The sequence below is a fragment of the Cannabis sativa genome, chromosome 2 (assembly GCF_029168945.1).
Source record: "Cannabis sativa cultivar Pink pepper isolate KNU-18-1 chromosome 2, ASM2916894v1, whole genome shotgun sequence".
In the NCBI taxonomy this organism is placed as follows: Eukaryota; Viridiplantae; Streptophyta; class Magnoliopsida; order Rosales; family Cannabaceae; genus Cannabis; species Cannabis sativa.
Window position 1 is genome coordinate 89,508,703 of NC_083602.1, and position 13,142 is coordinate 89,521,844.

Here is a 13,142-nt window from a genome sequence, read left to right on the forward strand (position 1 = left end):
AATATCGTAAGAATGTATAAAAAAAAGAAAATTTTGAACCTAATAGTATAAAATTTTTACAAAATTGATATTTTATGTAATTATTCTTAAAATATTATTTAAAAAATATATAAATATAAATATATTATGTGTTTAAAAATAAATATCTCATTGTAATTTTCTATCTATAAATTTGTTACAAAATAAAATATAATTTTTGAAACAATAACAAACAATATTATCTTCTATCTATGATATTATTTGTTAAAAAATATTGTTGATATATTTATATTCCTAATAAGATATATTTTATTTCATTAAAAAAAGATATATTTTTTTTATTATAAATACAGTATTATTGGATTTGGTAAACTCACCAACCAAACCAAATAATTTCAGTGACCAAATTTACTCTCTCACACACACAAACACACCTGTCTCCTTCTTTCAAAGACACGCTCAACAATGGTGAGAGGTTCTTCTCAGTCACAATCCTCATCCTCCCCCAACTCCCGCCCTGGCCTCGTGGCTCCTCGCGGCTCAGCTGCAGCCACAGCTGGAATTCGCCGCCGCCGACCTGGAGCAACTACTGCCAAAACAACCTCCACCGGTCACGGCGGCGGAGGAGCTACCAATTTGCTGAGATTCTACACCGAAGACGCTCCCGGTTACAAGATCGGTCCGACTATCGTCCTCGTGATCAGCCTCTGCTTCATCGGCTTCGTTTCGGCTCTTCACGTCTTCGGTAAGCTTTACCGGTCTTAGATTCGATCATGCGAAATCGGATCATCTCATGGATCGTATAAGGTGTTTCAGTCTTCTTTGCTCTGTAAAAATGGTGTTAGGGTTTTAATTTTAGTTTGGTGTTTTTAGATATTTTGGGATATTTTGATCTGAAGCTAATTAATTAATTAACTAATGAGTTTTGTATTTGGGTTTTATTATCTTTAATTAATTTATATATCATAGTTTTAATTAATTTTCTCTTTACAATTCTTCTGATTATTTCTTAATTTTTTTTTTTGGGTAATGAGTTGCTTTCCAATTAAACTTAACACAGAGGAATTAAAGATAAATTGATAATTTTCCATTTTTAAAGCTTATTTATTTTTAAAATTGATATAAAAATTGGTTAATTACTTCCAATTAACAACCAATTAGCATTATGTGTTAATCTACCTAACGCTTCTAATTTCCTTCAAAACACTGATAAATAATATTATGTTGTGGTAATATTCTATCCATTGTTAATCAATTTTTTATTTTAATAAATTAGGGTGATTTTTGGTAACATTTTGTTTTTTAATTTTTTAATCACAATAGTAGAATTTATTTTTTTTAAAAAAATTATTTTTAAAAAATAAAAATATCTTTTATAATTTCTTTTGTTTTTTTTTAAAAAATAAAAATGTATTTTATAAATGTAAAATTTATTTTTATTTTCAAAATTTTAATTTTAATTAAAAAATAAAAAAAATATTTTTCTTTTTAATTTTAAAAATAAAAACTAATCAAAAAGTGTTGCTAAACCACACCTATGCCTTTCATGAACATAATATTTACTTTGTAAAATAATTTAACTAGCATTGTCTTGAATTTTGATTTAAATATCTAATGATTAAAAAATTATTTAAATAAATTTTAGAAGTTTTTTATTTTTAAAATTTTGATTTATATTTAAAAAAGATTAATTAAATTTTCTTGCCTCTTGAATTTTAGTATATACCAAATTATGAATATTTTAAACTATTGAGATTCTTAAATCTAAGAATATTTATCTTATTTTATTTAATTTTACTAATTCTGTGATTGTTCATGTACTAAATCATAGAAATCTGTTAAATTATAAATCTCGAACTTTGATATGTACTAAATCAAGTTCTATGAACTTTCATTTAAATTTTCTTTACTAAAACTAAAAAAAAAAGTCTTTAGATTTAACAATTTCATAATTTAAGAAGATTTTGAACCTTTTAAAAATTTTAAAAGTATGATTTGGTACATATTAAAATATAAGGATTAAAAATTTTAATTAGCTTTAAAATAATTTTAAATATATTTTTTCTAATTTTATTAAACATGTATTTTAAAAATATTTTACTATTTTACCATTTCAATTAGAAAGGTAGAATGCAAATGTGAGTACATTGAGTACGACACCAAAACGAGTGATAATTCGCACCAAATAAATATATTAGATGAGTTATTTTAGAGTTGATAGATTTAATTAAAAAATGAAATGGCGACAATTTATTTAAAGGAGAGGAGTGTTAATTATAATTTTTAGTCTATTTATAAAGATAAATGTTTTGCTTTGTTATAGTTATAATATTATTTGTATAAATTTTTAAATTTTTTTGAAAAATTTATAGTACTAAAAATAAAGTTTTTAATATTTTAAAAAATTTTCAGTTTTAAAAATAATTAAATATTTTTGCTTAAGAGTACACCATTAATTTGTGGAAACATAATACCATATATAAACTATTTATTGCCAATTAATTTTGAGATTAAACTTTATACATTTTATTGCGGTTAAACTCTCTTGACTATTATTTCACTTGTATTTAACCTTCTAAAATCAAATTTAATACTTAAATTCTCAAAACTACTGAAATGTTTATAAATTTAAGGTGTCATTGTACACGTGACACTCTTATATAAGTACATATAATATTATTTAAAATATATTTTAAATTTTATAATATTTTTTATTTTTATAATTTCGTTTAATTTTTTTAAAAAAATTAAAATATTATTAAGGGTACCAATATAAAATTGTGTCATGTACAAGAATATAGATAATGACATAAACAAATATAACAATTAACACTGAATAACATCTTAAATTCCCTTAAAGAATTTTGGATAAATACCATTTTGGGCCCTATGTTTTGTAAAAGTTATCAATTTGACCTTGTGTTTTGTTAAATGACAAAATAGACCTTGTATTTTCTAAAATAGTACAAATAGGACCTTGAATTGATTTTTTGTCAAAATAAAGTTTAATTATAATCCGATTTAAAAGTGTTATGACAAAACTGTTTACATTTTTTGTATCTGTCCGTATTAACAATTGTCTTCAAGTTGGTTGTATTAAAAAAAAGTTGTCAAAAATTAAGCTCAAGGTCCTATTTTTACTATTTTAAAAAATACAGGGTCTATTTTGTCATTTAACAAAATACAGAGTCTAATCTATAACTTTTGCAAAACACAAAGTCCAAAATGGTATTTACCCAAGAATTTTACCACAAAAATTAAATTATAATACAAAAAAAATTCTTCAATAGAAACACCAACAACAAAAAAAAAAAAAAAAAGGAAATAATGGGGCGAAAGTGAGACCTTTCATTAGAGTATAGGAGAACCACCATCAAGTATCAACCGATATGAGTTGTGAATGTGATTTCTCAAATTCCGCTTTCTATGCTTCACGCCTCGTTTGCTTCTCCCCCCTCACACTACAGCTATGCCAGAAATACATACCCACAATCAATCCTCTTTCTCCATCCTTTTCCCTCCCTTAATTTTCATTCGGAGCCAAAATGACTGTAATCGACATTCTCTTCCGAGTGGATTCCATTTGCAAGAAGTACGAAAAGTATGATATCGAGAAGCAGCGCGATCTTAATGCCAATGGACCTGAAGATCCCTTCGCTCGCCTCTATGCTGCCTTCGAACGTGACATTGATGCCGCTTTACTCGTACGAATTGAGTTTTCTTGAATTTTGCTTTGAATCTTCAAGGGACCGATTTGTTTTTTTTTTTTTGTTTCTAGCTCTTTTCTGATATCTGCAGAAATCAGAAGTGGCTTCGGTCGAGAAGAATAGAGCTTCCGCGGCTGCACTGAATGCTGAAGTTCGTCGGATGAAGGCTCGGTTGATGGAGGATATTCCTAAACTTCGGAAATTGGCTCAGAAAAAGGTGAAGTTACTCAAATTGTTCATCATTTTTTTTTTCCTGATTTTGGATTATGATCAGTTACGTCAATTATGCTTTCGAGAATTGTGATTTTAGGATGTTGATAGGTTTGATGCAATTAAAATATATTATATAACTAAGTTTCTCATTTGGCATGGCGTCAGAAAGTCAATTCGACCGATGATTTATATGATTTGGGTTTTGTGAAAACAGGACACGTTCTAGTGGTTGTTGACTTCTAAACCAAAACTATAGTTGAAAAACTCCAAATGGATAAGATATTCTTAATTTTTATGCTTTTATTGGCTTTCTTTCCAAAGTTGAAAGTTTCTTGTTGTTGGAAAAATTGATGTGAGATGATTGGAATTGGTACTGTTCCTTTTGATGTGAGCATGAACGTGAATTCACTGTTATGGGAACTAAATATGTTACTGTAGAAAAATTTACGAGGAACTAGATTGGAATGTTCAGTAAGACACTGCCAAAATAGGACAAGAATAACAAAATGAACGATGAGATTGTAAAAAATAGACAGGAAGGACAAAAATGAAGGATGCACTTGTCAAGATATGAGGCTGCAAAGATACATACAACAGCCTTGTTTCTTTAATCACAAATGCTATAAATATTGATTAAATTATCTTGTTAGTGTTTATTAAAATGTTGTTCCAGAAATATTGACATGATGAAGTTGTAGAAGAACTAACATTTAAATTGGGAGTTGGGGAAATCCTGGATGGCGTTTGTTAGTTTTATTAGATTTTATAGCTTTTCAGATGTATCTCTACTAGCGTTTGATTGTTGAATTGACTAGAACCCTATTGGGAGGAGCTTCCTTCTTGATTCTATCCATGCAACTTTAGTCTATATGCTTTCCCGAGCCTTAATTGACATCATAATCTCTTGGAGGTGATGGTGTTTTACTGTCCTAAAGGTTGCTTTGATGATTCTATGACACCTGGTTCTTTTTTGTGTGGGGCTTTTATAACTAAGAAAAACGTAGCTTTGGCACAAATATCAGTGTGTGTCAAGCATAAATCTAGTAAAAACTTGTCAGCTAAAAGCTAAAATTAATTACATCTGTGTTTGGTCGAAGTGATCTTTTAAAGACGTTCATCTTAGAAGATGACATGGAGAGTGTTGGGATGATTTATTGACTAAAGACTATTATGATTGGCTTTGCTATCTCCAGTTGAATGTTGGTCTGTTTTTTGTCTCGATAGTGAATTGCTGTCAGTTTTATATGTTCCCAAAGTCATCCCATTTTGACATCCTGTTAATTAATAATGACAATTGCTAAGTGTAAATTTATTGTAATATCTGTACAGGTTAAAGGGTTGTCAAGAGAAGATATAGAAGGTCGTAATGATCTAGTTCTTGCACTACCAGAGAGGATTGAAGAAATACCTGATGGGACACTAAATGCTGCCAAACAAACTGGGGGTTGGAAAACTTCTGGATCTCACAAAAATATTAAGTTTGACTCATCAGGTGATAATTTTTCGATGGATTTCTGAAAATCAAATATACAATGATTGCACCTTTTTTAATTTTAAATAAGAACTTTTCATTGTTTATGTTAGACGGGAACTTTGACGATGAGTTTTTCCAACAAAGTGAAGAATCTAGCCAATTTAGACAGGAGTACGAAATGCGGAAAATGAAACAGGCACGTAAAGTTCATGATGCATTTAGTTTCTTTGATATCTGTAAGATGTAAGATATAGAGGGGAAAGGAAGCAACTACTCTAAGATTTTAATAGTTCTGAAATTTCTTGGTGAAAATGAATGTGCAGGATCAAGGGCTTGATTTTATATCAGAAGGACTAGATACACTGAAAAATTTGGCCCATGATATGAGCGAGGTTTGTCATGGTGCACAAGTATTTTGTTTCTTCAATTTGGAAGTATTTAGAGACTAAAAGATTTGTTTGAATGTGATTAGGAACTGGACAACCAAGTGCCATTAGTCGATGAAATAGATACAAAGGTAGAAGTTGATTTGTTTAGTCATGCACATACATATTCATTTCTGTCTGTAATCTCCCCAAAGAGAAATAATTTCTGTGCCTTTTATTTTCCGCTTTAATAGGTAGACAAGGCAACATCTGATATTAAGAATACCAATGTTAGGTTAAAGCAAACTCTTAATCAGGTACGTGATCATAGTTACTTAATCCCTACCAAAATTTAATGCCTGTTGACATGTGATTAGACTGGATGATTCAACTGAATAACTTGTGTGGTGTTTCAGGTGAGATCCAGTCATAATTTCTGTATTGACATCATTCTCCTATGTATAATTTTGGGAATCGTTTCTTACTTGTACAAGTAAGTCAATGTTCTTCTTCTCTCTCTCTCCCTCTCCATTAATAGTGTGTGAGCTTATGTAGTGGTGTTAGTGCATGTATATATATTATTATTGCTGGCATTGATTTTATTTTCTATGTTATGCATCGTGGTATAAGGATTTATTCAGAATTATTGCATGTAAGTTAAGTTCAACAGAAATTTAGGGGTCAGATATTCAATCTAGCTCTTAATATTACTTGTGTAAGACAAAGGATTTAAATGTCTTTTGGCACAACAGAAAAACAGAAGAATATAGTGTAACGAAACAGAGCGCATTGAATTCTGGTACACAATATTATAGAGGTCAAGGCAGAACAATGCCACTTAATGGTGCTAAGTATTTCTTTAAGGTGATAAAAGTGCATTGCACGAACTTCAGTTAAATTAAACTTAATTTAAAATACCTTTTCCAGGTTTTAGTCACAAATTTAGTGCAGTGTCTTAACTCTCTTGCTCTTTTTGGGCATCGATAGTTTTGTTTCAACATGTAGAAGCTTTGACTTAATCCCTTACCCTGACTTATTCACTGATTTATCACAATAGCATAGAAGGTTGGCAGTGTTTCCTTGAGATATTTACATATGTTCATACTTGAAATATACTGATCAAATGTTCCACTCTTGCAGTATACTGAGATGATTCTAATATGATCTTTCCTCAACTGCAAATAATCGTCATGTTCATGGTAATATTTTCCTTTATTGATTTAGGGCTTGCTTTCCTTATACCATTTTAAGATCTTCATATTAACATCTATAATCAATTGTCCTCTGGAGGGAAAACTAGATCAGCCATTTTAGGTTGGCTGTTGAATAACATCTCAAGTAATGTGTCTCTTTGTTATAAAGTATAATCTGGGGCTGCACAACTACTTCTGAAATATTCTTTGCAATATTAAGTTATTTGTCCTTTCATATTGGTACCAAAAAAAAATCTTGTATTTGTGACTTAAATAGTGTGTGGTGTACTATTTAATTAAGCTATTACTTATTGATGCTCTTTTCGTTACTGTAATTCTTTTCTTGGTTTAGATGTCAATATGAAAATCTTTAATAGAAATTGGAGGGACTTGTAATTTCAGTTGAAAGAAAACTAATATTCTTTATGATAAACACCATCAAATATGTAATTGGACTACACATAATTCTTGTTTATACAATATTGCATTACGAAGGAAAACTATTATTATCTCAAACATGTTCTTTTTGTGGCCTATGTTGTACATGAGCCTCGAAAGCCTACCATGAGATTTACTTACAGGAAACTTGTAACAAATCTACAATCTTACAAGCAGGTAATGCTTTATATAGCAGTACATACATAATATCATCTCTACATTACGGGATAGGAAATTCAACCTTTGTTTTGCTAGACTTTTACTTCATTGCTGCTAGTATATACCAGTTAAGGCCAATTCATTAGCTAAGTTAGCATTGTACATATCATCTTGAGACTGGTTCTGGATGTAACTCCAGATATCAGTCTCAGCCATTCTGTTAAGACTTAAATCAGGGTCTATTGTCTTGCTATCTACATATTCGCTGTCTTTTTCCTCAGAGGTTTCTCCATTTTGTATGTTGAAACTATTGTCCATAGATGAAACTGTAAGACCATTTACTCCATTAGAACCATTTTCAGAAAAGGGACTCAAGTTGTTTCCATCACTACTATTGTTGCTTCCTGTAAATCCAACTCTTGGAATGGTCTCCATGGGAGTTACAGATTGACCGGCGAGTATCCAAGCTAATAGTATGCAGTCTTTGTATATATAATCGGTGATCATCTGGTCAGGGTTTGCAGTTGCACTTCCTAAACTTATCTCCTCAGCTTTTTGGGGTAGGCAGCTCACTGGTTGAGTGCTGTGGGCTTTTTGAATTTCATGTGTTGTGTGCTTTGGGATGTTTCCCTTGTATCGAACACGACATAGAACCCAATCGTCCAGCTGTGACAACAGGGAAGCCGATTTATTTCAATGCTTGTTTGTCAACATTGATTAGAAAAGTATATAGATAAAATTGGCACCACAAAATCTGATAAAACTTTGAAAAATATTAATAAAAAGTACCAATCATCAAATAAAAAAGTCAACTGTCTTGTCATGTAGTAGTTTAAGAGTCTTGTATTATTGAGAAGTTGATTCTGATTTAAAAGCTGCAGATGCTGAGACATGTTGTACACCTCAGAATTTATAAGAGTAAATTACCATATGGTTAACCACATGGATGAGCAAGGCAAGTGACCTTGTTGTAATATCATATTAAGAATTTGTAGTAAAAATAGTTAAGTTTGACCAAGATTATAACTGCCTCGGACCATATTAAATGGGGGAGAGTAGGGAAACTTGCCTTAATTGACAAGGACTTTTCTAAAGCTACACACAATAATGACTTCTTACAAGTGGAAGAGTGTGAAAGAGTAAGAAAACCGAAGATAGATTCTAGCTAAAAGGAGGTTTTTCATGAAGAAAAGTGGCCCTGGCGCATGGTTACTATGCTAAGAGTTTTATAATGAATATAGGCTACTTTTCTCCTTTTTTAGCCATGAAGTGGTGGTCCCCCCACAACCCATTATTAGGAGTTTCTTTTTCACACTTGATTGTTTTTTTTTCTTCTCTATATTAGGTACCTATATTCTTTTAGCTCACTTACTCTCATTGATCCTTTGAACCTTGATGACTTGTTAATTGGTGGTGAGTCTAGTAGTCTGTACTCATTCATTGACCAGTCAGTCTTTTCCCCTTTTGGGGGTCGACCAGCGTAGAAGACTAGAGCCTTCTTCACTCCAATTTTCTTTGACAATCCATAAGAGCTGAAAATTGGCTTGTCAATTCCAGTGGCTTTCCAGTAACCTAATCCTGCAGCTCTATTAGGTCTTTCTCCCTTTGGATACTTCCTATCTCTGGGGCTGAAAAAGTACCACTCCTCTTCCCCAAATGCAGCCTTCTCTGTATATGTACATGCAAAAATAAATAAAATAATGAGAAATATACATTGAAATATTAGAATTAAAACAAAGGAGTATATGTACATATAGGAAAGATAGAGAACTAACTGGGTAGCTCCCATGGATTATATTTATAGAGATCGATATCAGCGATGAATGATGCTGGTAAAGGCTTTGAAGCCACTTTGTTTTTCAAGTAGTGAACTATGAGTTCTTGGTCAGATGGATGAAACCTGAAACCTGGAGGGAGTATAGGATTTAATGTAGTATTAGTATTAGGACTAGTTTTAGTAGTACCACTACTACTACTTGGCTCTCTTTCCATGGGACTGGGAGGGTGGTAAAAGGGAGTAACAGAGAGTAACATAGTTGATGATTCTTCAATAATTGGAGAAATTAAGGGAGATATGATTAAACGTTATTACCAATTATGAAAACCAGTTGTAAGTTTTGACAGCATGCATATTTTTTCGAGGCATTTATGTTAAGTTTCCATGCAGATACTGACATTATATCAATCGAATATTGTAAAGTCATTATTATATAATATTTGACACTTCTTCTAACTAATTAAACTGATGATGATTTTCAAATGGAATAGTGAAAGGTTTTATTAGATAACCACTTTGGAATTTCTTGCTGACTTTGACATTTTGTATCGTTCCATTTAATTACAATATTTTATAATTAAACGGCTGTGTTCTTTGTTTGATTAACTAATTAATTATCTGCATTTATAAGTGTAATATATATACATATATATTATTGTTATGCATTGATACGTATGAATCAAAAGCTTTTAGGAGTGCAGTACTGTGTACTTCCATCGTTAAAAGTCATGATATATAATAGTACTTTTAATTAAAACATTTATTAGATGCTATAGTGCTTTTTTTTTAAAAAAAAAAATGTTATATTGCTAGATATAGCTATTGTAATAGTGTGGGTACTTAATATGCAAGACCTAAATCAAATTGAGATAATGAGAATGGAGATTACTGTATGTATTTTCTTTATTCAATTTCAAATCAATAAATATTGTCTAATTTCTAACCATATGTATATATATTTACTGTTACAATCACGAAGAGTTCTTTTGGGATCTGCTGAATAATTTGGCTACATGTGTTGCCTCAGTACTCATATTATTGCTCAGATCTGTACTGGCTTATTATATAGCCTTTTCTTTCATGTCACTTTCACACGTCGTGGTCGAGCTTGGATATTGGTTAATAATAATATATATATATATTTATAGATTTTGGTCTTAATTAAGTTCCAATTTAAACACTGACCATATCTTTATTATCCATCTATATATTGTTTTTTAAGTACTTTAACAAATATAATGCATATATAGCTGCTTTTTTAATAATGTAAAAGCGAGATGTTATTAGTTTTGTCCGGACTAAGCTCATTGCGAAAGTGTACATAGTTTTTGCCGGACCAAGCATATTTAATCTATAATTTCTTTTGTATATTATTGGCCAAAAGCCTAAAAGACATAGTAAATCCAAGGATTATGAAGGGAAATATTAAAGGGTACTAGTGGTGCTTAACACAATATGCCAATATCGTTATCGGTCCAATTAAATATCGAGTTCCATATAGTTTAATATAATACATTTTAAAGAGTATTGCTAGTCAATCGCAACACAAAGAAAGTGTTAGACACCACTAGTGTCTAATAGTAATGTTCTATTATGTAAGAGAATCATATATTTATTACTTTTAATAACTTGATCCAGCTTAAAGAATTGTGGTTGGTTGAAATTTATGTGTTCAAATATCATTACTCAATTCTAATGGCTTCTTTCATGGATAGTTAGCAAATGGCGGAGATCCAGTTTTTTATTTACTAGCATATCCAAAATCCAAATTAAATTAGCTAAATTTTGATCAATATTAAAGTAGATGAACTCATAAGCGGATTAGGGTGTCTAGGGAGAGCTAAAACCCACCTTGAGATATAAAAATATGTTACTATACAATTGTTGCTTAAATATATAAATAGTAGTCAAATAAAGCAATTAGTTAAGATCCTTTAAATTTTAGAATCTCTTACCCTCTTTTATTTATTAAAAAAACACAAATTTGAACTTATTATCACTAAAATAAGATTAGATGTTGCTAAACTATTATTTCACTTAAATTTAGATTGTCATTTATTGTTTTGAATTTTATTTATAAAATCCTAGGTCCGATGAACTAGTTTAATAATTAATATTAACTTATTTTTTTGATGAAAATTTCATTATTGAGCATTGTTACCCAATCATATTGATGTGTATGGTCTACAATTTATAGGATTTGATGGAATACACAAATAATTATATATATTACTATTGTTACCTTGGTGGGGTTCGGATATATAGTACTACCTATGAATGAATCAAAAGGTAATTAGGAGAAATAACGTAGAAAGAAGTACTTTGTTTGGTGCCAAACATAGTGTTTATTTAAACAATAAATTTTAACATTATTTGGTGGCCTGGTTACTCTGCTTGTGTTGGAATGAAACTATATTTTGGATGACTCCATTATTACTTGATTCCTATTCCTTCCTTGGCCTTTGAGTTTGGAAAGTTGTGTTCTTCGAGATTATTTTTCTCTCTATATAATTATAATTTCTCTTAATTTATACACATTTCTCTCAATTAATATCAAATTATATAATCTAATGCTGATACAAATTTTCATCAAGATATATTGACAGTAACTAGGGGTGTTCATAAAATAGTCGATCCAATCCAATCCAATTCGCAAAGTGCGGATATCCGCACTTGTGCGGATTAGATTAGATTGGAAAATTCAAAATCCGCACTTGTGCGGATTGGATGTTGATTGACATGTAAAAGTAGCCGATCCAATCCAATCCACACATATTTATAACAAAATTAAAAAAATTATATATACAAATAACATTTTAATGTAAAGAAAATAGTAATTTAAAAGTTTATTACATATAATACAATTATATTGCAAAACTTAATAGATAAAATGTATATTCTATTCTTATATATTTTTTTTTCTAGATACAATTTAAAATAAAATAAAATAATTTTTTTTATATATATAATTTTTTTTTTTCTTCCTTTGAAGTTTGAATTTGTTATTTGTTATTTTATTTATTTAATGTGTTGTTGGAGACATAAAATAACTATAGTTTGTTTTATTTTGTTGCTAGTTGTGTGGAAAAAAATATTTTTTTCATAAATATTAAATAATTTAATATTAAAAAGTAACCAATCCAAAGTAACCGATCCAATCCGTACTTTTGCGGATTGGATTGGATTGGATTTAAACTATTGTGCGGATTAGATTGGATCCAAAAAATAAAATCCCCACTTAGTGCGGATTGAATGTTGTTTGATCAAAAAAGTGCGGATTGGATTGGATGAACAGCCCTAACAGTAACTATTTTAAAGTATACGAATGTATCAAAAATTTGTCACTTCATTAGAAATAATCTTAGAATGTTTATCAATCTTTGTAACAAATCTCATAATACATTCATGGCATAATATTAATGAAGGTATAATATTGAAATATTAAGATGATAGGAAAATATATAGCTTTTACTATTAGTAATATATAATAATAACTTAATTAACCCTAAAAGTACGTATAGGTAGGTAAGAAAGCAACCCCGACAAAACCCAGGTGTTAATTTGTTTAGATATGATTAAACATTTACTTTTGATTTGGAGTTTATATATATATGTGTATAAAAGATACATAGATAGGGGTGGTGTGGGGGTGATGATGAATCTTGTTGAAATCGATCAAGCTATGTCATTTTGTTGAGGGAATTGTATAGAGAGAATCCTAGGTGGTACGTTTGTCGTCTTTTATGTTTGTGGTCAAAATTAATATAAATATTTAAGATCACCATCACCTAGCTAAGCTTATCTTATTGTTATGAACGTAGTACGTATACATATATA

The 13,142-nt window shown here is 30.0% G+C and overlaps 4 protein-coding genes across 4 annotated transcripts; 2 read left to right on the forward strand and 2 right to left on the reverse strand.

Annotated features, from left to right (window-relative positions):
* The first annotated feature begins 322 nt into the window (after positions 1–322).
* LOC115719708 (protein transport protein Sec61 subunit beta) lies at positions 323–969 on the forward strand. Its single transcript, XM_030648856.2, has one exon. It carries the CDS (start codon positions 445–447, stop codon positions 742–744), a length of 300 nt encoding a protein of 99 aa, XP_030504716.1. The 5' UTR covers positions 323–444; the 3' UTR covers positions 745–969.
* A 1,589-nt stretch (positions 970–2,558) lies between these two features.
* Positions 2,559–7,260, forward strand: LOC115718523 (syntaxin-71). Its single transcript, XM_030647323.2, has 9 exons — positions 2,559–3,683; positions 3,778–3,903; positions 5,229–5,391; positions 5,484–5,569; positions 5,697–5,765; positions 5,846–5,890; positions 5,993–6,055; positions 6,155–6,231; positions 6,879–7,260. The coding sequence occupies exons 1-9, from the start codon at positions 3,525–3,527 to the stop codon at positions 6,889–6,891; spliced, it is 801 nt and encodes a 266-aa protein (XP_030503183.2). The 5' UTR covers positions 2,559–3,524; the 3' UTR covers positions 6,892–7,260.
* A 142-nt stretch (positions 7,261–7,402) lies between these two features.
* On the reverse strand, positions 7,403–8,207 carry LOC115718525 (uncharacterized). Its single transcript, XM_030647325.2, has one exon. The coding sequence runs from the start codon at positions 8,033–8,035 to the stop codon at positions 7,643–7,645; it is 393 nt and encodes a 130-aa protein (XP_030503185.2). The 5' UTR covers positions 8,036–8,207; the 3' UTR covers positions 7,403–7,642.
* Positions 8,208–8,838: 631 nt separating this feature from the next.
* On the reverse strand, positions 8,839–9,578 carry LOC115718524 (NAC domain-containing protein 18-like). Its single transcript, XM_030647324.2, has 2 exons — positions 9,304–9,578; positions 8,839–9,196 (listed from the first exon to the last, which is right to left on the reverse strand). Exons 1-2 carry the CDS (start codon positions 9,560–9,562, stop codon positions 8,865–8,867), a joined length of 591 nt encoding a protein of 196 aa, XP_030503184.2. The 5' UTR covers positions 9,563–9,578; the 3' UTR covers positions 8,839–8,864.
* Positions 9,579–13,142: the final 3,564 nt, after the last annotated feature.

What these genes read in the sequence shown, in the direction of transcription:
- LOC115719708 (XM_030648856.2), top strand. Translation starts at nt 445, where the DNA reads ATGGTGAGAGGTTCTTCTCAGTCACAATCCTCATCCTCCCCCAACTCC.
- LOC115718523 (XM_030647323.2), top strand. Translation starts at nt 3,525, where the DNA reads ATGACTGTAATCGACATTCTCTTCCGAGTGGATTCCATTTGCAAGAAG. An exon ending in ACATTGATGCCGCTTTACTC is followed by an intron (nt 3,684 to 3,777) that starts GTACGAATTGAG and finishes TGATATCTGCAG; the next exon opens with AAATCAGAAGTGGCTTCGGT. An exon ending in GGAAATTGGCTCAGAAAAAG is followed by an intron (nt 3,904 to 5,228) that starts GTGAAGTTACTC and finishes ATATCTGTACAG; the next exon opens with GTTAAAGGGTTGTCAAGAGA.
- LOC115718525 (XM_030647325.2), bottom strand. Translation starts at nt 8,035, where the DNA reads ATGATCACCGATTATATATACAAAGACTGCATACTATTAGCTTGGATA.
- LOC115718524 (XM_030647324.2), bottom strand. Translation starts at nt 9,562, where the DNA reads ATGTTACTCTCTGTTACTCCCTTTTACCACCCTCCCAGTCCCATGGAA. An exon ending in TAATCCATGGGAGCTACCCA is followed by an intron (nt 9,197 to 9,303) that starts GTTAGTTCTCTA and finishes GTACATATACAG; the next exon opens with AGAAGGCTGCATTTGGGGAA.